Source organism: Taudactylus pleione, unplaced genomic scaffold, assembly GCF_031769625.1.
Source record: "Taudactylus pleione unplaced genomic scaffold, aTauple2 ptg000251l, whole genome shotgun sequence".
In the NCBI taxonomy this organism is placed as follows: domain Eukaryota; kingdom Metazoa; phylum Chordata; class Amphibia; order Anura; family Myobatrachidae; genus Taudactylus; species Taudactylus pleione.
Genome location: NW_028284653.1, coordinates 8,680,718 through 8,706,458, shown reverse-complemented (window position 1 = coordinate 8,706,458; position 25,741 = coordinate 8,680,718). Strand labels below are relative to the sequence as shown.

Here is a 25,741-nt window from a genome sequence, read left to right as displayed (position 1 = left end):
TCTCTGTGTCAGTTGCAGATGCGATTTGGGAAAATTCAGGATCCATCCATGAAGAATGAGGAGGTTGTGCGTCACGGTGATGTCCTGTAATAGTTGATCCTTGGAATTCGCCTTCAGGAGTAGGCCGTCCAGGTACGGAATAATAGTGATTCCCTGTTTCCGAAGGAGACCCATCATCACAGCCATAACCTTTGTGAATACCCGTGGGGCCGAAGATAAGCCGAAGGGCAAGGCCTGAAACTGGAGATGTGAATCCCGAACTGCGAATCTCAGGAAAGCCTGGTGAGGTGGCCAAATGGGAATGTGCATGTAGGAGTCTTTGATATCTAGAGATACCATGAACTCGCCCTCCTCCAAGCCTGCAATTACCGACTGAAGAGACTCCATCTTGAACCGGAAGATCCGTAAGTATGGATTGAGATCCTCTAAGTTTGGAATGGGTCTGACCGAGCCGTCCGGCTTCGGAATGACAAAAAGACTGGAGTAAAATCCTTTTCCCCTCTGATGACTGGGGACTTGGATTACCACTTTCATGGACAGAAGCCTGTCTATTGCTTTCTCTAAGACCACACTTCTGTCGTTGGAAACTGGCAAACCTGTGGTAAAAAAACGATTCGGGGGTTGCAGTTGGAAATCTAGCTTGCAGCCCCAAATTATTATATCTCGGACCCAAGCGTCCGCACAGGTTTCCATCCAGACCTCTCTGAAGTCCCGAAGACGCGCTCCCACTCTGGGGTCCCCCAGGTGAGAGGGAAGCCAGTCATGCACTGGGTTTAGAAGTGGACTTAACTTCCTGTAGACTCGAGCCTCTGGTGGCTGCGGTTCTACCCTGGCCCCTGGTACCACGGGACGTTGATGATCATCTGAAACGACCACGTGAACGACCCGGGGCCCGAAAGGACCAAAACGAAGGTCCTGAGTAAGATCGTCTAGGTGGAGGAGCTGCAGACGGTAGAAAAATGTATTTACTTCCAATAGCCTGAGATATCCATTTATCTAGTTCTGCCCCAAATAGTCCAGTGAAAGGAAGTGCTTCCACAGCCTTTTTGGATTCCGCGTCAGCCTGCCAAGTTTTGAGTCACAGCGCCCGCCGTGCTGAAATTGCCAGAGCTGAAGTTCTGGAGGCAATAGAACAAACATCCTTAGATGCTTCTCCAAGGTAAGCTGCCGCTTCACCTATATGTTCTGCTAACGGAATGAGTTCCTCCATAGGTAGTTGATCCTTCATTCTGTCCGCCAATTGCTTAGCCCAAATTTCGATAGCCTTGTTAGTCCAGCAGCCCTTTCTATTATCTGCTGGAAAAGGGTAAAAATATAATAAATGCCGGGACATCTGAAACTTTTTATCTGGATGTTCCCAGGCTGTCGTTAGAAGGGACTCCAGCTCTTCCGATATAGGCAAAGCCGTAGCTTGTCTTTGCTTCTTAAGAAAGAAAGACTGTTTTGCAGGACCTGAGTCCTCTTCCTGTATATGCAATACCTGTCGTATTGCAGCAATCAAGGCTTCTATTCCCTCTGATACCTGTTCAGGATCAGACTCCAGAGGCTCTTTAGGCGAATCTGGGGCATATTCACACTCTTCTAATTCGGGCATATCCTCCTCCTCCTCTGGGTCATCCCAATGGAGGACTGAGGGTAACCATCTCTTTTTAGAGACCTGCGGACCGGACGCCATTGTCATGGCTTTGGAAATCCCCTCCATAGAAACAGCTAGGGATCTCGCCCATGCTGGTTCCTCTGTAGCAGCTGATCTATAAGCCTCTCTTTCTCTACGAGAAGCCTCCAGTTCAGCCGAGAGAGAGGACATAACAGATGTAACCTGCGTCCAAGACGGTGGTTCTGACATCTCTGCAGATTGCTGATCCGTATAACAACAGTCACACAATCTGGAGGTAGATGACTGTCCCTGTGTAAATTTTACTCCACACTTTTTGCAGCTAAATAACTTTTGCGAAGCCTTAAACCTGCCAGTCATGCTACATACAGACCCCACACAAAACACAAAGAAGTTAAGTGACAGGGTAAGAAAAACAGAATATACTGGGGTACAGAGAGATTTGAGACAGTCACACTTGCCCACAACGGAGCTCCTAGCAGTGCCAGAAAGCCAGGCAAAGGATTCATTATTATTATGCTGTCTACATCAGCCTAAACCCCTGCTGTGATACATACAGGTCCGTGTAGGCTGTCCAGCGCTGCCGCTCCCTGTAATGGCCGCCAGCAAACTGCATGCAGTGACACGCTGGGGCTGATGGGAGGCAGGAGGAGGAAGTCTGAGCCAAGCTCCGCCCCCCGCATTCTAGTGCCGTTATTATAAACTGGCGCGCTGTACCCAGTATAACTGTTATATATATATATAAAAATATATATACTGCCTCTGTGCAGTATTGCTGAGCCGCCTAATGCCGGGAAAACACCGGCTACCATGCTTGTCAGGGAGCCGGTGCATACAGGAAGCCGCCTTTGTAGCGCTAAACCGGCTTCCCTGCTAATCAGGGAGCCAGCTGTAATGATAGAGACGCGCTGAGGCTGTACCGCCGTCAGCGCGCTCTGTGGGGCCGCCTCTGTAGCGCTAAGCTGGCTTTCCTGCTAATCAGGGAGCCAGCTCTACTGACACAGAGACGCGCTGGTGGCTGTGCTGCCGTTGGCGCGTCTCTGTGGAATGTGAAGCCGCCTCTGATCACCCTAAGCTGGCTTCCCTGCTAATCAGGGAGCCAGCTGTACTAATACCTCGCGCCAGTGTCTGAGCCGCCAGCGTGGTATAGGGACCACCTACTGTAGCAATAAGCTGGCTGCCCTGCTAATCAGGGAGCCAGCAGTACTCACAGGGCCTCCTGCTGCTGCCGGTGGCTGGCTCTGACTGGGGGGTCCGCAATGCGCGCTGCATGCAGCGGCATGTGGCCCCCCCTGAAGACTGAGGTCTCAGGTGTCGGGGACCCCAGGCGAAGTGCAAGCACTTGCGAGTGGGTCCCCTCCGGCAGCGTCCCGCGTAGCAGACAGGCAGTTGCAGTTACTGCCTGTCTGTCCTCAGATTAAGAATTCTTCTTTTTTTTTTTTTTAAAACCTATCCTAGCCCTAGCAGGAGAGATCCTTTTTTTGTTACCTGCTCCCACTCGGGCACAAACTAATACTGGCCTATAGGGGGGTATAGAGGGGAGGAGCTAGTCACACTTCATTTAAATTTAAAGTGCCAGCTCCACTCAGCACCATCTATACCCCACTGTCTTGAAGTCCTAAAGTGTCCCCTAGTGGATTAAGGAGAAATGCATATTTAACTAGTTCACAAGTAATGCTGGGCATACGCAGTCAGGAAGCCGACGTTCGAAATGCCGACTGCTAGCTTCCCGACTGTGCAATCCTGACAAGGGACTAATGATAGGCGTCGAAATCCTGACGCCTATCATTATCCCTACGCCGGGAGCCTGACACACCGAATGAAGGTAAGCCGAGCAGCGGGCGCGGACAGCTGGGGGGGGGGGGGTTTAAGTTAGGGGCTCCCGGGGGGGGGGGGGTTAGGCACTCCCCAGGAGAGTTAGGCTAGGGGAAGGGGGGAGTAAGGGTTAGGCACCCCCGGGGGTGGTGAGGGTTAGGCAACCCCCCGGGAGGGTTAGGTTTAGGCTGCGGGGACAAGGGGGTTAGGTTTAGGGACTTACGGGGGAGCGGGTGTTAGGGTTAAGGCACTAGCGGGGGAGGTCAGGGTTGGGCACTAGGGGGGGGAGGTCAGGGTTAAGCAACCCTAAGGAAGGGTAAGGTTAGTTAGTTTACTTACCTGTTGGGATCTTCACTGCTACCGGTCTTTCGGCATCGGGATTTGAATCATTCATACCGATCCCGCATACACTATACAATTATCTGTCAGATATATGTCCAATCTGGCTGGTTGGAATGAAAACCTGGTAATGTATGGGAGCAAATTACAGTTGATCATATGGTCTTAAACACTTAAAAACGGACAAATAACAATTATTCAAATTGGTTAAATTCATGTGTTTTATCCAAGTTGTCTGAACGACCATTTTTGTCTGTTTTCCAGTGTTTGTGAACAAATGGACGATTGTCATTTGCTCCCATACATTACCAGGTTTTCATTCCAACCAGCCAGATTGGACAGATATCTGACAGATAATTGTATAGTGGATGGCCAGCATAAATCAGAATTATTAGATACTGGTAAATAATAAATGTTCATGCCGTGGCATTTTAAACATTATTTATATTTATATGATATAACTGAATGAAATTGACCAAGCCAGAGAGGGATATCTGGTAACAAATGCTGCAATGGTTCTAATGTTATTGGATAGACTGGCCAACAAAATAAAATAGAAACAATATTTGTATCAACAACAGTGATAATTCTCATTATGTATGCAATAACCAATAAGAACATTCATAAATTGATTTATTTATAATAGGGCTTAACAAATTGCGTCAAGTAAACTATTGTTAATTGAGATAGAACGAATAAATGAGATTGCAACAATAGAGACTGATATTATAGCAGAGTTTAGTATCTATGACAACAGAATCAGCCAATCACTGAGATCAGGTATGTCATGTCACTGCTTGAGAGTCACTTGCTGTTAAAGAATAGGAGACAGAAATAAATTAGTGCAGTTACTACTTTAGAAGGCATTAAAAATGGAACATATTTCTCACTCTCTACCTTCAATACATTTTACATTGATTTATCACTACTAATGGCTGTTTTATTTTATTTATCTTGTATTTGGTGGGGGGGGGGGGGTGAGGGTTGTGTTTTAAAATATCCAAAAATGTAAATAAAAACAAAATAAGCAAATTGAATTCTGACTCTACATAAAGCATCCTTTTAGCTCTCAGATTCTACCAGCAACCATACATGATAGATGAACAGATATGAAAGGGCAGATCTGCCTCAGGCACAAGTCACATAAATGGCAATATGAACAACTACCTCTAACAAAATTATTTTCTAAATTATTTCAGCTCAAAAGACAATTCTATTCTCAATAGGTTTAGTCAGAGGGAAACAATTAAAATAAGCAAAATACAAAACATTTCATAAAGTCTTGCATATTCTATAACCTTCACACAGCTCAAAAGCAAAGGAACAGCATTGTGTTGTAGGCTGAAATGCGTCAGTGTGTCCCTATAGGCAATGAAAAGCAGGATGTAACATCCATATTAGGCTGCAGAGCCGGAATACGTTGCTATAATAAGTGCTTGTGTATGATTGGTTGAATAACCAAAGTACTGAAATCCTTCAGAACAATTAATAAGGAAATGAAAAAGCAATAAGAAAAAAAGGAATATAATGACCAAGAACATAAATTTAATTAATCTCAGTAAGCACAAAAGTATTTACAGTGATGAGAAGAGGTTACAAATGTATGGTAGAATTATATATATATATATATATATATATATATATATAATTTAAAGTATTACTTAAGATTGTGTGTTATAAAAGTGCCTTGGTAATAGCCTGGCAAGAAAAAATAACACACAAGCACAATCCAAGATTTAAGTTGGCTACACACATAGCGATAGTTTACCCGCTCAGGCCGATTCCGACACATTGGAACGACAGATCTTGTAAAATATGAGCAAATCCTCAGTAAGTCGTGAGTCCCCACTCACGATCACGATACGATGCGTGTCCCTGCTGGTCGCAAATCACATCATCAGATCTGCTGTGCAGTAGGTCAGATCTGAAAATCTAGCAAAGCGATGCACTGTGAAAGTTTGGATGCAGGAGAGATCGTAAGAAGATTGGACACCAAATTGTGTGCAGATAGTATGCTGAGCTGCCGGGGAGAGTTTCAAGGGAAATCGTACACAAATAGTACACATCGGCTGATCGTGTGCAGATCGCCATGTGTATGGCCAGCATTAGGGCTTTCGTGTTTTGCTTCTTTGCACTGTATGGGGACTTTTCCAGACATGGAAAAAACACATATTGCCTGGATACAGAAATAGGTTATTCATTTATGGACTTTAGTGAGTGGCCTATAGCTCATCATTTATATGAGCAGAAGTGCTGTTAAGCAGCCCATACACGGGGCGATTTTACACACGATAGGCACGATTTCGATCGATCGCAATGATCAATCGTGCATTTCGTATGTGTTTTGGCATGCTGTATGACGGCGATGCGTGTCCCCGCCGTCGTACATCGGCTTCGTAGATATTATGGAAAAACCATAAGATCTGCGATCCATCATGCTGTTAAATAGGTAAACGAAGCATCTTGTAAGATGCATCGTTTACCATTCAAAACAGCATGCGATACATCGGGCTGAATTTGAAAATGTACTGAGGTGTCACATGTTTTGAAATTGCACAGTGTATGGGCCGCATTCGTTTTATTATTTACGGTAGCATAACCTACATAATAAACATGGTATGGTGCCACTAGTGGTGGGATAGTTCTGCTAGATAGATCCATGGTGCTCCAGGTAGAAAACTGCTTGTGAATGAAAATGGTGGGTTTAAAGGTGGAAGTGGCTTAGAGAATTGGAGAAGTTAATTGAGTGTAGGTGAAAGAAACAGAAAGGTCATGCCTATTACAGGAGTAGGCTTTCATTTTGATAATTTCTGAATAAAACTTCTGCAAAACAGTACAACCCCTCCCTCCAAAAAAAATAATATAATAAAATTAAACAAACACCCTATGCAAATTCCATCATTGTTTCAGGAATGACTGGCACAGTTGGTCGTCATGTTTCCTACAATTTACATTGCAGGGAATTCCATTGAACAAGATGTTGAATAGCGCTGGGAATGAGTGCCCGAAGATATTCAATTGTCCGTATCGCGTCCGGCACTCAAGTCGGGCAATGCAGTTTACCGTGCTTAATACCAGGGGTGTTGGAGTTTTGCACTTGTAATTTTCCGTTTTGTGTCTGCAACATTAGTGTCAACAGGTAGCACCTCCCATTATTTATATTCAGGGTGTGCAGTCTTGGGCCCTTTTCCATATACTCTATTTTGTGTGCTCATATGCACACAGGCATGAGACTCCTTCAGCCTAAACTAGCACCCCTCCCCACCTGTCCCCCATTGGTTTTAAGTAAGGTACTGGCATGTTTGACTGCACTTTTGAGCAAGGCACAATTTAGGTAAGACCTATAAATTTATATAGTGCAGCCATGGGGTGATTTTTGGGTTGTGGGTTCCCTGGATTGCTTTGGTTGAGCTGTTTTAGGACATCGCAATATAACACATTTTTCCACTTTAAAGGCCACCATACATCAGCAATTGATTGCAGCAATCGTGCAATTTGCAATCGATTGTGTATAAAGATCTTTCCCTTTTTCAATCGATTGCAGAGATGCCACAATCAATTGAAAAAGGGAAAGATTTTTACACACAATCGATTGCAAATTGCACGATTGCTGCAATCAATCTCTGATGTATGGGGACCTTTAGCACCTTTTATTGTTTGTTTATTATATATGTAACATTTCATACATCTATTTTTCACGTGACTTCTAACATATGCAGTAGTTGCTCCTATATATCTAACACTCTTTTACACTTCACCTTTCTCACTAGTGTGATGCCCCGGAATGGCTCAGCTGGGCTGGTTTGGGGGTGTCCTGTGTCCTGGACTTTAACCTCAGTATGTTAGGAACCTACCCTAAGAGGTTAACTTGACGCGTTGGGTAGGCCCATAACCTTGGCCATGACTATACTAAAACCTCTATTTATTGCAAAAATTTATTATATATGTAATTAGTAATGTTGGAGTTGTGCACTTGGAATTTTTCCTTTTGTGTCTGCAACATTAGTCTCAACAGGTAGCACCTCCCATTATTTATATTCAGGGTGTGCAGTCTAGAGCCCTTCTCCATATACCAGGGGTTTAGTCATGGTAAATGGCATTCTCCGGCTTAAGTGGCGGGCAGCATGCTGTTAGCACATGTAGCGGTCCTAGTTTAGTCAGATTTCTGATTGCAACTCAGGAGGGTGCGAGCAGAATCCACTAGTCGGGGATTTACAGCGTGGCCAAATGAATAGCTTCAGCACCCATTCCAGGCGCTATTCAATAACTAATTCAACTGAATTCCACCCACTGAACCATATTTCCACTTTCAAGGAAGTGCATTCTGATTGATATACTAGGTAAAAGCATACGTAACGATACTGTTTTTTGGCTGCTATGAGTAACAGACTGCCACTAATCTGTCTGATTTTCCCCCTATTATGCCATATGTAATTTTGTCTGCAGAATTTAGTTCTTATATAAATCATGCAAAAGATGGGAGGTGCAGTCATTATGAACAGAATTGCACTGTAAGTACAGGCTACACTTCTGCCATAGGGACAGCATTTCACTAAACCATAAAACTACTACTATGTGCAATCGCATGGGCATATCTCCTGGGCAAATATGCTTTATTTCAAACATATAAAGACAGCATTGTCCTTTGAAGTATGAATGTATATAGGCTTCCTGAGCAGCTAGAGATGTGTTACAAACACCATAACTGGGCCTCAAAGTGGCAATCTTTTCAATACTATAAGGATGTCACTCACTGTCTGTCATCACGCATATTATGGTTTAAGTTTGATTAATGGTTCTTTGGATTTTGTGGAGTCCTTACTTTACAAAGTAATGAGACTGCAGTTCTCACAATAGTATTGTAAGGTGTAGTAAACAGTGCACCACAACTCTGCAAACATCTGTCTACACCTAGTCTAACAGACATTTTGATGAATGTTACTCTTGCGAACAGAAGACGACTGGGACGTCCAATCCTTGACATATGAAGGTTAGGTAATTACTTCAAGAAGGATAAGAAACAGAAATAAAATTATAGCGGTATGGAAGTACTTTATTTACTCGTTTTATAAACGCCATCAAATAATAAAACAACTTTAATTGTGTCACAATTACGTAAACACAACTTTACTGTACTGAGGCATCGCATGCATTCCCTCCACTATTCTGGCTCTCCAGCCATAATTTAACGACAGTTTAGGATGCCCAAATATCTTTTATTCAGGAGACGAATCCTGATAACCAAATAACTTTAATGACACGATGGGAAGTTTCATGTTGTCTCACCACTTTGAGAAGTGGAAAAGGAGTGGTGCTTAGATTTGGGTAGAACTGGAAATACACAAGCAGAGCCAAACTCAAACTGGAAATGTAAGAGAACTTATGCTAGCTAAATATGAATTTTACTATAGGAATACATTTACCTTGACAACCTTTCATAAACTATAACATTACAGCATTTTTCTATTTTAAAACTCTATTAGCACTTACACATATACAAGAATAATGCATACATATAATAGTGTTCGTATACGGAAATGTAGAGTGATTTAGACATGTAGACATTATTCTTATTATAATTTCATTTGTATAGTGCTAGTGCCTACCTAGTCTGTACCTTCAGTCTTATTACAACTTTTGTTGGCATTACTATTTTTTTTAGTAATAATGTGCCGCTATCTTGCCCCAAAGGAGCTTTTTAAATAATTTCCTACCATCAGCACACATAATATAGTCTGCAACCATATTAATCCACCATACACCCGTGCAGGGGCTGGCTGGCAACTTTTAGCCTGGGGGGCAAATGCATGCAGGCGGCCCTGGCAGAGGAGTAGCGTGTAGCCAGGGTGCGCGATGAACGTGCGTGCTACGGTGCCGCCCCCCCTCAAGTGTTTCAGGGAGGAGGCGGGTCCATATGGGATTAATGTAAGGTAAAAATAAAGATTAGGGGCAGCCCCCTGTCGTTGTGCCCATATGCAGTGCCACTGTGTGCCACAGGAGATAACACCCTTATGCAGGCCTCCAGTAGTGCCCCCAGTAGTGAACCCCCCTATGCAGTGCCCCTTGTGCCCCCAGTAGTAAGCCCCTTATATAGTGCTCCCAGTAGTGGTCCCCCCTGTTCAGTGCCCCTTGTGCCCCCAGTAGTAAGCCCCTTATATAGTGCCCCCAATAGTGGTACCCCCTATGCAGTGCCCCCAGTAGCAGTCCACCCCCCCATGCAGTGCCCCCAATAGTGGTAATCCTTATGCAATGTCCCTTAAATAGTGGCCCCAGTTGTAGTCTCCCCCCTATGCAGTGCCCTTTATATAGAGCCCCCAGCAGTGGTCCCTCGCAGTGCCCCCAGTGGTAGTCCCCTCCCCCTATGTAGTGCCCCCAGTAGTAGCCCCCCCTTGTAGTTCCCCCAGTAATGCTCTTCTGGTGGCTTTGCATTATGGGAGAGACGTCGTCATGACGACGGCTCTCCCATTACCCACTGCGGGAGCCGGAAGATGGCTCCTGCAGTGGGAGCAGCGGCAGCCGATGAGAGTCTGACAGACTCTCAGCGGCAGCTGATTACAGCAAACACACAGCTGCCGGCTCCAGCGGCTGTGTGTTTGTGCTGTGTAGCGCTGACCGAACTCCGTCCGGTCAGCGCTACGCACGCGGTGCAGTCTGTGTCACAGTGACACAGACTGCCCGCAGCCCGCATGATGCTGCGGCCCGGGGGGCACATGGCACCCTGCCCCCCGGCCCAGCCCGCCACTGCACCCCTGGGAAATCCAACAAAGAAAACTTGCAGGGGTTACAAAATGTATGATTCTTTATTTTGTTCAGAGTGATAAAACTACCAAGCCCTTGTCAAAGGTCCTTTACAAATGGTGACGAGGGACTTTTCATGGAAGCTCCAAGAAAGTGCTAACTGCTAAGCAGGTAAGGTGTGTAGGGTAGGTTGCAGTTTGCCTTCACTTGATACTAGAGAGAGGGAAAACCACTGCATAGGTGTATGACCAATAATCTCTCTGCTGATACAGGGAAGAAGAAACTCAACTAGTATAGAGCAACAATGTCTGATCTGCAACATACTGACATAATGGAAAGAGTTCAAAAAGGTGGATGTAATTACATAGGAGTAACAAAAGGAGAGAAAAGTAGTTGACACATACATAGGAGTTAAGCCTGCGCATATGCTTGTACACTGAATGAGAAAACTGACCCTTTTATGTCAACAGCTACACACTAAGGTATTGTTTTGAACTGTAAAGCACATGAAAGATCACTATATCACTGGGTGTGAAATGTGATGATTTAGGGGGGTATTTATCAAAGATTGGAGAGAGAGAAAATTGTGAGAGATAAAGCACTAACCAATCAGCTTCTAACTTATATTTAACAAACTGTCAGTGATCGCAAATACGCGCTATAGCGCATAATGGGGTAGATGTATGAAGCCCAGAAACGGTATCAGCACACGTTATGTGCGCTGATACCGCTTCTTCCCAATGTATGATCGGGGGTCTGGGCGGTAAATGACAGGGGCGCCATGCGCCCCTGTCATTATCGGCGCTGCTATCTACAAGATAGCAGCGCTGATAGCCTGGGCTATGTACGAAGGTTCAGATCGTCTGACCGTTCGGCCGGCTGTAGCTGTCGTTATCGACAGCTACAGCCTGGCGCTGCCCCATCTCCACAGCAGGGACAGCGCTGTCCCTGCTGCGGCGGCTACCGGCTCCAGGGCTCCTCGCGGGGATCTCGCGATACTTGCGAGATCCCGCGCATGCTCAGTGGAGCCGGCCGGGAAGAGACACAGCGCATCAGCACTAGGCTGATGTGCTGCTGTCTCTAGTGGGTAGTGCCGGAGGGGGGAGTTAACACTCCCCCTCTCCGGCCGATGAGATGTTTATACATCTCATCGGTAGTGCTTCCTGCTTCGCCTCGGTAAAGAGGCGAAGCGGGAAGCATTATAGCGGCACGTTAAGTGCCGCTATAATACATCTACCCCATGAAGAGCAGCAGAAAATTTTAAATCTTGCCATTAATATGTTAAATAGGGGAGCCACTTTGTAGTGAAAAAGACTCCGTTCTTGGTTGAGATTTTAAATGTGAAACTGATGAGCTGTGTGGTCTGGGAAAGTGGTGGCACTGTAAAAAGAAGAGAAGCAGTTTATGTATGCTATGTATATGCTTCCTCTGAGTTTCCATCTGCTTCTTTGCTACAGCCTAAACTAACAGTGCACTTGTAAACCATGGGGAGGACAATATAGCTTTCTTATAAACCATGAGTACAGTAGATTGTAATTAAGGATGCAGCTTTGGCCTACTTGTGTTAGATCCCCTGAAACATAAAGAGGGTCAAAATCATGGCCTAATTTAGCAGTGTGACAACAGTCAGAGTTGCACTACTCATGATTCACAAGAGAAATACATATTCTGCCTTAAGATGGTTTATTATTAGCAGAATAGGTGTGTGCTAAGTGCTGCAGTAGTTTAGGCTACTGATTTGGCATACTCACAGCTAATAGGAGGTATGGAGAAATAACCAGGTGCATCTAGTTGAAGCTCTGAAGGGGGCACACACAGCAGGTAAAGAAGAAAGTGTTTGAAGGTTTGATTTTGCTGCAATAAGTATGTAGGAGTGCATTAAGGGCTGTGTCTTTGACTTGGAACTTGTGTGGAAATGTAAAAATAAATAAAAATAATTTTTAACGTGTTTTCTGAAAGCCCATTCATTATGTTTTGCATCAATTTCGACATAGCCCGCAGTGTTCTGCTAATGCTTAGTAAAATACAATGGTGTTCTGTAGAAATGCTCACAGTACAACACTATGCTATAGGGAAGATTAGAAGATATGCTTCTAATGCTGTTGTTCAATGCCCATGTGTAGGAGTCCATAAGAGTGCGTGTACACTTTTAGTTCCAACAAACACTAGAGATTAAAAATGTAGTAATGCAATTCACATAATTACAACATTCACAATTTAAAAAAAATGGAATACAATTATTCTATTAAAAAAACTTTTACATATTGCCACAATTAGATTGCAATCAAACTCCCTGTTTAATGCTTTTAAAGGCATCAGATAAATTGGAGTAATATCTGGGAAACTGTAAAACACCCTAAAATGAAAAATAATTTGGAAAAACCACATACAAGGCTATTTAAACTCATTTATGTAAAATGTTTGACTGCATACAAAAGGCAGAAAATGCTATGTGGTATGTAAAGATAATTATTTTAATTAAAAAGGAGAATGTACAACATGTAGCCTCCTCATTTATTTATAAATACAACTGTACTGTAAAGTGCAACAAAATATGCTGGAACTATAGAAATAAATGTTAATAAATACATATTTTACCTACTTACATTAACTTCTTTTGATACATTCATCATGGCTGACACACTGGTTGAAAATCACAGGCTTAGACCTAAATGCTATAAAGTAGTCTCTAATATTATGCTGGGTACACACTAGGCCGGAGGTTCCCAAACGCGGACCTCAAGGCTCCCCAACAGTTCAGGTTTTAGAGATATCCATAGTTGAGCAAAGCCAATTTGATTTAACCAGCTGTGCTCAACCATGGATATCTATAAACCCCGAACAGTTGGGGAGCCTTGAGGACTGTGTTTGGGAACCTCTGCACTAGACAATATGTTGTCCAATATGGCCGACATATCGGGCACATTGTCTAGTGTGTTCGGTCTATTGCGTGCTCCTGCAGGTCGTTCACATCTTCTGATCGGCCTGCAGTGCAGACTGAGCAGAAGAGATCTTGAAAAACGCCATGCTCCTAGATGTGGCCACTGAACGATATATCGTGCGGTCACACAATATATCATTTAGTGTGTACAGCCGACTGACGTATCGTTCCGTTGGTCGTGCAGTCTGCCGTGACCCAGGATCATGTAGTGCGTGCCCAGCTTTAGAACAGTACATGACTATTCACATGCAATACTATTTCCTGGCTTATTAGTACGAGCAACCCGGATTTAAACAAAAAAACAAGTACTTACTTTTGCAGGAGGACTGCACCAAGGTGCAACTGTATTAAACCTTCTAAAGAGTGGAGAAGTGGACCAGTGGAGAAGTTGCCCATCGCAATCAGCTGCTAGCTAGCATTTATTTAGTGCATTCTATAAAATTATAGGTAGAAGCGGATTCAAAGCTATTAAGCAAATTCTCCACTTCACTCTTTTGGAGGTTTAATACATTGCACCCATTCAGCAAAAACAAGATCATCATGTTCTCATTTCCCTTCTATTGCTGCATAAGTGGTAAAAGTTTTTGATGCTCTGAATTTAACAAAACAATAAGTTTAATACTTGATGCAAGGTATATCTATTCTACAACATTTTTGTTCTGTTAATCCAATTACTTTGTCACTTCTGGTTTATAGTTCAAATATCCATATAATTATAGAGAAGGACATAAAATGTATATTTACAGCACTGGGTTACAACTTCCATCCTCTTATAATACACTATATTTAATTGTAGTGTATTTACCCTATACAACCATATTAAAATTATAAATTGTGAAAACTATAGAAGATAAAGAGAAATAGGTTTAAACATCTGTAACGATGAAGAGGTTGTCTATGCACACTATGAAATGTTACTTGTCTAACACACTAGTGAGGTGCGGTTATGCTGAAATAAGTGAGAAAGCACCTGGTTTAGATACGCCAAGAACACCAATTACAGTAATACAGTATATATTCACAAGTAAAATGGTATAAATAGTATCTAAGAATAACTGCACAAACTTAATCTAAGTGACAAAAGAGTCTGTGAAATAACTTTAGATTCCGTGCTGGGTGTAAATCTACAAACAGCGCAGATTTTTCTTCACACCTCAGAGTTGCGTAGAAAAATGTGAGATGTTGCTGTACTGTAAATCTCGAGTATAAGAAAACATTCAGGGCTGGATTAAGGACTGTGTGGGCCCTCTGGACTGAGGCCGACAAGAGTTGACCAGTCACATAAATAGAATCTATCTTTGTATAGGCCAACTCATTACACAATGGAAATAATGTACCAGGTTGAGTCTCCCATATACAAATATTCCGAAATACAGATTTTTTTTATTTTAGCATGACTGAGATAATGAAACCTTTAGTTTTCTTTTATGGTTCAATGTACACAAACTTTGTTTAAAGGCACAAAATTATTTAAAATATTGAATAAAATTACCTTCAGGCTCTGTGTGTAAGGTCTATATGAAACATAAATGATTTTCATGCATGTACACAAACTAAGTATTATATAAAATTACCTGCAGACTGTGTATATAAGGTGTATATAAAACATAAATGCTTCTGTGTTTAGATTTGGGTTCTATTCGCAAGATGTTTTATTTTGGAATGTAAATATTCCAAAATACAGAATATTCAGATATCCAAAATAACCCTGGTCCCAAGCATTTTGGATATGGGAGACAACCTGTATTTGGTTACCAGCATTGAGAAAAAGAAAAATTATTGTTTTTGATTTTTCTTTTGAATGTACACTGTGTAGGTAGTAGTCATTAGAGGTTATATTTTCTTATATTTTATATCATATTAAAACCATACTGTATATTTATATATTATAAAGAACCGCCCTTCTTTCTAAACTTCTAACCCCCAGCTCCTTTAAATACATGGTACGATTTAGGGAATAGAGTTTGTGTTTCTATGTATTTATTCAAATAATTTTTCTTGTACAGTAGCCAAAACTGACAAAAAAACCATTGCGATTTCTTCAAAATTAGTCATCACATCTATCTTAAGCTGGGGGGACACTAGACAATTTCTCGCACAATATGGCAAATTGGACAGATAGTCAAGATCGTCCAGTGTGTGTGCACTATGCACACTCCCATGCGGTGACATCAGGATTGTTCAATCGGCTGTGCATGCACGGCAGATGGAGCGACCCAGCTGACGACGTCCAGGAAGGTGAATGGTGAATGATGCACCAGGTGGTCGGACACCACATCATGGAGTGTGTACCGACCACCAGATACAGCGTTCAATTGGACTGGTGGGTCGGGTAATGTGTACCCGGCTTTACTGTACTGCAAGTCGCAAATGTGCAATGAGTTGCATTAACATACTACACTATGAGTTCCTTCTCGTGTTGTCGGATTTATATTTCTAGATCCATGCTGGTTGGGATCATATGAGGAGAGCAGCTGGTGCCATATTAGCATGTCATTAATTGGAATTTTGAAATGAACCACCCTGAAGAGATGCAATTTGTATGTCACAAAAAGCGCTGAGAAGTGGCTATGTGACGCTGACACTACTCCAAACACCACAGCTTCCCCGCTGGGACTTTGGTGTGTAATTGTGCATTCTGTGCACACTCTATACAGACCTAGGCGGTGTCCTTAAACTTCAAAGGCTAGTGGGCTTATAGCGAGTTAGAGACTCGATAACGAAGCAGGAGCTGTTTTCGGATTAGGTGATAAACATATTTGGTGTGACTGTATACAGAGAAAAAAAGCGAGAGATATTAAAAAAATATAATAAATTGCTTACATGGACCAATAAAGTGATTCTAAGAAACATCCATTCTGTGTCTCAGTGTTCTGAAAGGCATATATGGAGGTCCGTTGCATTGTGAGAGTTGACTCTCAATTTAGAAACACATTAATGTATGACCCAAAGTGGGGCTAATATTATTTGGTGTAGGACCACCTACGCAGAGACGCTTTGATGTGGATGGTGGCTTAGTCTATTTTTCAAATGTGTTTAACTGGCAGCACAGACTGTGTAATGGTTAGCATTACTGCCTCACAGCACTGAGGTCATGGGTTCATTTCCCACCATGGCCCTACCTGTGTGGAGTTTGTATATTCTCCCTGTGCTTACGTGGGTTTCCTCCGGGTACTCCGGTTTCCTCCCATACTCCAAAAATATACTGATAGGTTAATTGGCTCCCAACACAAATTAACCCTAGTGTGTGTAAAGTGTGCGCATGTGATAGGGAATATAGAGTGTAAGCTCCACAGGGGCAGAGACTGATATGAATGGCCGAAAATTCTCTGTAAAGCGTTGCGGAATATGTGTGCGCTATAAAAATAACTGGTAATAATAATTATAATAATAACTAAGGCCTCTGCATTTTATTATGTAGGATGCACATCTCTTTTGTATGTCAATTGGAAGAATCTGTATCTTGATTCTTATTACATATCACACACACATATATATATATATAATGTGATGTAAGCATAGTAAGCATAAGTGAAATATGTTCTACAAATTAATCACAGGTGCAATGCACAGAAGCAGGCCAGACAAGGACAAAGGTGGGTGACAGCAAATATATATATTTAACATTTTAGAGCCAGCACTTCAAATCACTAAAAAATTGGCCCCAGTTTTAGTTAAAAAAATAAAAAAAAGCTCTAGGTGGTATATCTACTAAAAGTTGATTTTAATAGATTTAAAATCGATGAAAATTGATCAACATCAATTTTTGTTGTTTTTCTGTGCCTAAATCCCACACTTAATAATAGGCAATTTTTGATTTGGCTTTTTAAGTAGTAGTAAATGTGTGACTTAGCCCCAGAAACACAACATCAATGTTGATCGATCAAAATCGACCTTTAGCAAATATTCCCGTTGGAGGCTGGAGTGCAAAATTGCGATAAGCGTTTCAGATTTAACCTAACCTAAACTTGCCACAATATCACCATCACACATGTACTTATATGCACATTCTGATTTTACAAATCATATTAGAGATGCATGCACAGAGTGCCACCCCACTATAAAAATATGCTACATGTTAAACAGCAAATAATGAAGCAATCGCCTCCTTTTCCCATCTTGTGTAACTAGAATGCACTGAACACTAAGGGCCTGATTCAGAGCCGCTCGTAAGCGGCCACTCGTTCGTTCCGAGCAATGTTTGCCCAACTGCGCATGCATACGGATCGTAATACGCATGCGCGAACCAGTCAGTGCAGCCGAAAATCGTTTGTTTGCTAAATAGCGAATGCCTGCTAATATGAGTGACAGGAGGAGGCGTATGTGGGTGGTAACAGGGGAAGGTGCTTGAAAACGGGGACTGGAGATCAGAACACAGGCGTGCTTAAAGGTCAAAACGGGCGTTTTATGGGTGTGCATAATTAATACAGCAGCGTCACTGACCACGTCACTGGGTTATTTTATAGTCAGAACTGCTCGCAAATTTGTGGTAGGAAAAACCAACCACAAGAACAGCGAGCAGTTCATACGCTGGTCGATGTACTCGATTAATCTAATAAATAGCGGACATGACGTAGGATGCGAGCGGCCAGGGGACCTAGTTATTCAATAAACGACCACAAGTTTTGTTCGCTCGTTCAGACATAGAGGCGTGACCAGACCGCAAAGAGCGAACGGTTCATTTGAATAGCCACCCCTTTTTTTGGAACGAACGACCGCAAATAGCGACCGGCTCTGAATCAGGGCCTAAGAGTCATAGGGGGATATTCTACTCTTGGCAACTGCCTCTTAGTGGTGTATCTGGAACATTGGCGGAGTGCACTACACGACCATTCATCTTCGTTAATTTTCCTTTGCAAAGGAAAATTAGTGAAGGTTTGCTACCGCATTTAACTGCATTGTGGGAACATCACTACGAACTGAATTGGTACCATAGAATGTATTCCATATCAGACACACACTTACATTGATCAGTTGATGCTCATTAGTGTGTTATCTCATTAGCAGTTTCAACAACAAATGTAATGTTTAAAACAGCAGAGTAAGGCTGCATACGTGACAAGCAAATATAGTGGTAGAAAACAAAATCTTATTCATTTCTTTTTCTCCCACTGGACCAGATTCGGATTTGTTCGCAAACCCGATGGTGTACGTACAAATCCGTTGTTTTGGTATTAGCACTTGCGCAGGACCCAGTCTGGTCATGTGCAGAACGGGTTCTGTGTGATTGCTCGCAGTCCCCCCTTAGCCGCAGCATGATTGACATGCTGTAGCATTTGGGGGCGGAGACAAGGGCCATTCTACAAAACAGGGGTATGTTGCCCCCATTTTGTAGACGTGCCGAGCCCAGGGTCTGCGTCATTGGATGCAGACTTCCTGGACTTGGCTGACCAGTTGCGACGGCTGAGTAAGCTTCAAATTACGTCTGTGGATGCAGCACTCAGATTACAGATGCATGCAGAAGGGGCCTATTTCCTACAGTACCGTCCACATCAGAATCAGGCCCACTGTACATTGTATTGGGGCGATTCAATTCTTGGAGACGTGTGTGAATGTGCCCATTTCCGAGAATTACGGTAGAGTAATTTGCCAGATTATCCAGCATACCTCAATGTTTTGCAATGGAAACCTGTGATATTTGTGGCTGGGAGATGCCATGAAAATTGTCCAAAACTATGGCAACTCACTGCCATCATAATAAATTCAATTGCTCCATTGGTTACTCCATAAACAAAATGTAAAAATCAAAGCAAAGTCATCAACAATGTTAACGTATACATAAAATTAAAAATAAAAGAATACACAACCATAAGGACACGAACATGCTACACACAGTTGTTACAATGCATCATTGCCTTTTAATTTAACTGTTGAAACAATCTAAAGGTTAGGTGTTATGTACTATTGTCAGACCGGCGATCCAATACAGAAACGGCCATATCTGCCATGTTTAGTCATAAATATTTACATTCGTTATACAGGTCTAAAAACACGAAGTGGAACATTTACACATGACTAACCCTCTTCTCTATAGCCACTTTCACATTAATGTAAGCAGACTCCCTTATGTTTATAATAGTCCACCCAGTAAAACGAACAATGCTCAGCATGTCCATTTCCATCTTCCAGGTCTGCAGATACACTTAACCGAATTTGAAATTTCAATAAAAATTACACAAATATGCAAGTGAAAGATCTTATACCTTCAGGGTTGTAGTTATATTGTTATACCCTTTCATTCTACTTTGAAGCAATACTTTATAACTTTCAGGGGAACCGGAGATTATGGTGTTAATTTTACCACAGAGATAATCTACGGCAGAACTACAAAAACTATGCAATTACAAAAGTTAATAGAACCACCTGCAGAGATGATGATATCACCTAATACTTGCTTTATAACAAAATTATTTAAACCCAGAGAGGACTGTCAGCAGAATATTTATCAAGTATGTGTAAAAATACACTTGTAATGTATGTGGAAAAATTCAGACTTGTATGACTGCATCTATATACACGACTAATCTATATAGGTTAGCAATTCCAATGCTATGTGTAAATGGCACTCCCTGCTCTACAAATATCACTGCATTTCACATAACCATTATTTAGTTCAGCATCTGAGTCTATTATTGCTGCTGAGAGACAGAGAGGAGAGCAATACAGACTGGTGTATAGACTCAGGGCAGTCTGTGATGACACAATGAAAAATAATTAGCACACACAGAATTAGAATATTTACACTATGCTGAATTGTCATTTGCATGCAGTAGATGTCTAACCAAAACAAATCAATAAGCCTTTGCAACACAAAACCAATGCACCTTAAATAAACGTATGGTTAATACCACAAAAAGCTCAGAAGGGCACCGATTCGATGCCAGTCCCCACGGCTGCTACAGGATTATTTGTTCATGCCAACGCTGTAATGTACCTTTCTGAAGAGGACGACTTCTCAGAGTTAACTGACATCAGCAGCTCAATCTTCTGCTTGGTTTCTGGAAAAATCAGAAAATATTCACCACCAGGATTGCCTGCTGTGTCTTGATTTAGCAAACAAAACGAAAAATATATATATAAATGGATCTATATTGTCAAGTGGTTGTAGCTTAATCCCGTTTGAGGCAGAAAAGGCCACTGGATTCAGGGCACCCACAGATGGAGGAAAAAAAAAAAAAAAAAAGAAAAAGGGGGAAAAAAAAAAGCAATTCACTGGTGCTTTTCAGAAAGAGAAAGCTCCAGCGGCATCAGGCCTGGCTGAACTATACACATGACTGTTTATGAAAGCAGGAAGGACCATTTCTATCAAGCACAGGGGTGTTCCTAACCAAAGAATGAACAACATTACATATCAGATCTCTTCTAACTAAAAGGTTGTAAACAGGATGGAGGTCATTTGTTGCTTGGCATCTTATTTTTTTTATGCTGAAGGCTCTCAGGATAATAAATCTTGAAACAATGTGAAAAGAAATAAACACTCAAAATATCTTTACTGTATAGCAGTGGATAGATTTCTCTGTCATCCAGATATAATAACAACCTCAAGGTAGACAGACGAACCTTTTTCACGCAGAGGTGAGAAATCTCTGTATATTTGTCTTTTCTCGTCTCTCTTCCTGTAATTCCCCCCTTTCAAAACACATAGTGCTCAGAGCCAGAAGACAGCAACACCCATCAGCAGATCTTAGATGTTATATGCACCATACAGAAAGAGAAAATTCCACAGACTGTATGAGAACAGGGTCACAGGAACAGAAGATCAATGCTTTTAAGAGATCATTGGATGGGAATGGGGAGGACACATTCAACACCATTTCTGATTTTCAGTTTCATCCCAAAACACCTTAAACATTACAATGAAGAAGCAAACCTGCCATTTTCCCAGACAATGCTCTGGGAGATTTGGGATCGGTATTGCAGTGCAGCTTGTAGAACACATTTCACAGGGAGAAATAAAATGGCAAATTACAGTGAATGAAAATCTATCCAAACTACAGATTATTTTTATACAAAAGATACAGAAAGGAAAATGCTTACACCACACACACACGTCAGCATTTAACATTAATTCATAAAGCAGCAAATGTAATGGAGTTTAACTAGTTTGTTTTCAATAGCAGTCACAACAAGCAGAAAGGGGAATGTGGCATAGGTGGAATGAAAATAATTACAGGACTATTTTAAGTCTCTGAATCTCACTCTTCTCTATGAAATCATTGCTCATTTTAATAAACCGCATAAGTCTGCCAAATACAAGACATTTGGTGGAGGTTGAGTTTATTAAGGGAAGGGGGGTACGTAGAGTACACTGCAGTGATGACTTGTTAATGAATCATAGACATACTACCTACCACACACACACCTACATGTCTGAATAGATCAAGTTCTTTTACGAACGCAAAGATCTTAGACTGTAGACATATTGCCTGACTACTTTAATTTCATTCTTTGGGGTCTATGTACTAAGCCTTGGTGAGATGGATAAAGTGGATAAAGATAAAGTACGAACCAATCAGTTCATAACTATCACTTTACAGACTGTATTTGGAAAATGACAGTTAGAAGCGGATTGGTTGGTACTTCATCTATGTTTGATTTATCTCTTTCCAAGGTTTAACACATAGGCCCTGAATCTCCATCCACTTTATCTCTCTCCAAGGCTTAGTACATAGATCCTCTTTTTTTTTTTGTAAAGAAAAATGTGCAACATTTTCCACACAGTCACCAATAAAAAACAAACAGGAAATTAGAGAACATATGCACGATAGTTGAAATTGTAATTTCAGAAATTTTCCATCCGTTGCAGTTTGGTCTTTTCTTGAAAAAAAAATAAAAAATAATAATAATAAAAAAAAAAAAAAAAAGCAAATTCACAGCATAAAATTGATGTTCAAAACGGACACAAGGATAAAGTCTGACCAGTTTATTTTCATTATTATTTTGGGGGATGTTTTATTTTTTTTATTAAAAGCCATAAAAAAACACACATTTATTAAAACAGCTATCAAGAGATGCTTTGCTGTATCTTGAAAACCCAGTTTTAAAATATGTAATCTGTGAAGTCTTCTGTTCAAAATAGGAAAAAACACCCATACTTTTTAAGTTACAATTTACGAACTGCATTCACAAAGATTGGTGCATACATTAGAAAATATATGCAATTTCACACATTCAATAATATTCAGAGATAAAACAATAAGATACTTCCAACTACCTGAAACATTATATTGAGGCACAAGGCAGGGATGTCCCCTGTCCCCTTTATTATTTAACTTGCCCTTAGATCCCTTATTATGGCACTTTATTGATATAATCAAATATGGAAGAGTATCCTGATAGGTCTCTGCAATTGAAGATAACCTCTTTATTTCAGTAATCCTCATGTGGTGATACCTGCGATGAAGAACCCTTTACATGACTTCAATTTAATATCTGGTTTTCTAATAAATGCCTCTATAATAGAGGCCATGGCTTTTTGGAGATCAGGCAAAGAGAAGCTGGAAATACTCTTCATCCAATAACCATCCATACACTAAATTACTTTTAATCTTGCCGTCACCTTCCTCTGTCCAGTCTGGGGAGGCAGTAGTCAGTTAATTGAAATGATCAGCTTTCCACTCCTGTTGTATGCTCTACAGATATTGTAGTTACTAACCAAGTAGGACTTGCATACTCTGAATACGGCTATAAGCAGCTTCTTTTGGGCTAATAAACGCCCCTGCATCTCAATATTTAAACGGCAACAATCGCAGGAACTTGGAGGTATTAAGCTTCCCAAATTTAGGGAATATAATTTGGCTGCAAATTCTAGGTATGCCATGGATTGGGAGAGGTGGTCATTTTGAACATTCCATTACTTAAATATGTACCTGACTGTCCCTCTCATGTGATTTTACTCTGTGAGTGAATGAAATTCCCTCCCCCCCAAAAAAAAAATATAAGAGGTCGTTTTTGAGCTATCAGTTTTCCTTCTATATCGCTTGCTTGATGTATATGTTACAAACTATGAACGAGTGGGGATTGATCGATAGCCCGTATTCAACTAGCCACGCTTATCTGGGATTTCTTTTCTGGTCTCCAGAGACCCTATAAGAAATCCCTGTTAACTGTGCAGTTATCAGGTGATAACTGGCAGTTAACATACAGGTCCGTGAAATTATCATGGATCCTGTGTGCTTATGCCCGATAACCCGCGTTAACGCACTTGTTTAACGTGCTTTCTATGACATTTCTTTACTGAATTTTGCTCTCATTTTTAATTTACAATCTTATACCCCTTTCAGATATACGACCCGGGAATTTCTCCTGTGGAAAATCCCAGGTATTTGGTTGAGACCCCCCTTTCACACTACAACGTCTACCCGGGAAATTCCCAGGTAGACCCCTTTCAGACAAGAGCAGGGTTTTTCAGAGTTTTAGACAGTTTTATTAAAGTGGACGGTAAGGTGCAGAGGGACAGGTGGGGAAAGTGACAGAGGAACAGGTGGAGAAAGTGACAGAGGAACAGGTGGGGAAAGTGGCAGGGACATTCCCCCACAGGGGCTGAGGACAGGGGGGCCGCTGCTCAGTGCTGCCGGTGGTATGGGAAGGGGGGTGCGGGCGCTGTTACTGGCGGCGCTGCTACCGCCGGTAATCACAGGGACAGGGGGGCCGTTGCTCAGTGCTGCCGGTGGTATGGGAAGGGGAGTGTGGGCGCTGTTACCGGCGGCGCTACCACCGGTAATTACAGGGACAGGGGAGCCGCTGCTCAGTGCTGCCGGTGGTATGGGAAGGGGAGTGTGGGAGCTATTACCAGCGGCGCTGCTACCGCCGGTAATTACAGGGACAGGGGGGTGATTATATGGGCTGCTGGTGCCGCCTCCCCGGTGGCTCAGTCAGAGCCAGGGCCAAACAGAAGCTGCCTGGTGCAGCCCGGGAGTAAAATCCCTGGGTTGCACCATTCACACTAGAGCAGGGTAGTCTTCCCGGGACCTAAGTCCCGGGAAATACCTGGTCAATTGCAGGGTCGGCTACCCGGGAACGTGTTCCCAGGTAGGTACCTTTCACACATACATGAGACCCGGGAATTTTGGCTGAGGCAGGCCAAAATCCCGGGAATCTCAGTATGTCTGAAAGGGGTATTAGGGAACTTCAGGTGTGCCACAAACACGACAACACGACTTTTATATTATATCCTTGGATCATTTGTGCCACACTATGCCACTTGTATGTGTAATATGTACATTTTCTAGACATTTGATTATATGCATTTTTTTTTATATATATTTTTGAAGCAATCTAGTGTTAACAGAAAGGGTACGTAATGCCGGCTGTCGGGATGCCTCCTGTCAGAATACAGACAGCGGCATCCCGATGATTGGTATCCCTCCCCCTTTCGTGCCTAAACCTAGCCCTTCTCCCTTAGTGCCTAACCCTAGCCCTCTCCCCCAGTGGTGCCTAACTCCAACTCTCTACCCTAGGGGTGCCTAACCCTAACCTCCACCCCACCCCCCACTGCGGCTAAATGTAAGGGCGCCCTGCACATCTCATTCGGGCTGGCGTCGTTCAGCGTCCCGGCGTCAGGATTATGATAGGCATCGGTATTTCGACGCCCATCTTAAGACCCTTGTCGGGATGAATGGAAATGACTGTCAGGGGCTCCAAGGAAGCTCTAAATTGGAGTCTGGGAGATGTCCTCTGACAGACTGGACTTTCCTGGCAATAGTTCTTTACCGCTGTGTGTATACCAGGCCAAAAGGACCTAGATTGTATTCGCTGGAGGGTTTTCTCCTCCCCTAAATGCCCTCCCCAGAGCTGCTTGTGAACAGCCTTAAGTATCAATGGTACATGCACTAGAGCAACTAACAATTGCTTCATCTTTTTCCCTTGTACATAGGCCACACAATACAATAAATCATTTTCAGCATAAAATATGGTGTGCGTTCTAGAGGCAAGGAATTCTCTATTTTGCCATTTATTTCCACAACACTCTGAAAAACATTCACTTGGTTACTATCAATTAATTGATTGCAAGCAAAGTCCCATAAGGACATGTCCTTGTCGATAGGGACCAGTCTACTTCTGGACTGCTGTCCACTGGTCGTTCAGTGACCATTACTGGTCACTGGTCCAGGAGCAAGTCGATATATCAGCCAGGTTTCCATCTACGAATGGTTACTCGGTGTTCCAACCTTTTTGGTTTCCACGCCTTGGATATACTCAGAGGTAGTTCCAGTAGACACAGTCCAGATATAACACACTCTATATTATACTATATCTATAAGAAACACTCACTTTCCAGCAAGGGATAGTAG

At 42.3% G+C, this 25,741-nt stretch overlaps 1 protein-coding gene across 7 annotated transcripts in view; it reads right to left on the bottom strand.

Annotated features, from left to right (window-relative positions):
* The window catches only part of SRPK2 (SRSF protein kinase 2), a 185,925-nt gene that overhangs the window by 92,461 nt on the left and 67,723 nt on the right, over positions 1 to 25,741 (bottom strand). The window contains exon 2 of one of the 7 annotated variants that reach the window (XM_088480226.1): positions 20,383 to 20,446. The exons of the other annotated variants lie outside the window; for them this stretch is intronic. Coding sequence (XP_088336352.1) covers positions 20,383 to 20,420 — 38 coding nt within the window. The 5' untranslated portion in view covers positions 20,421 to 20,446. The remainder of the gene's footprint in view (positions 1 to 20,382; positions 20,447 to 25,741) is intronic. 7 annotated transcript variants of the gene reach the window in all.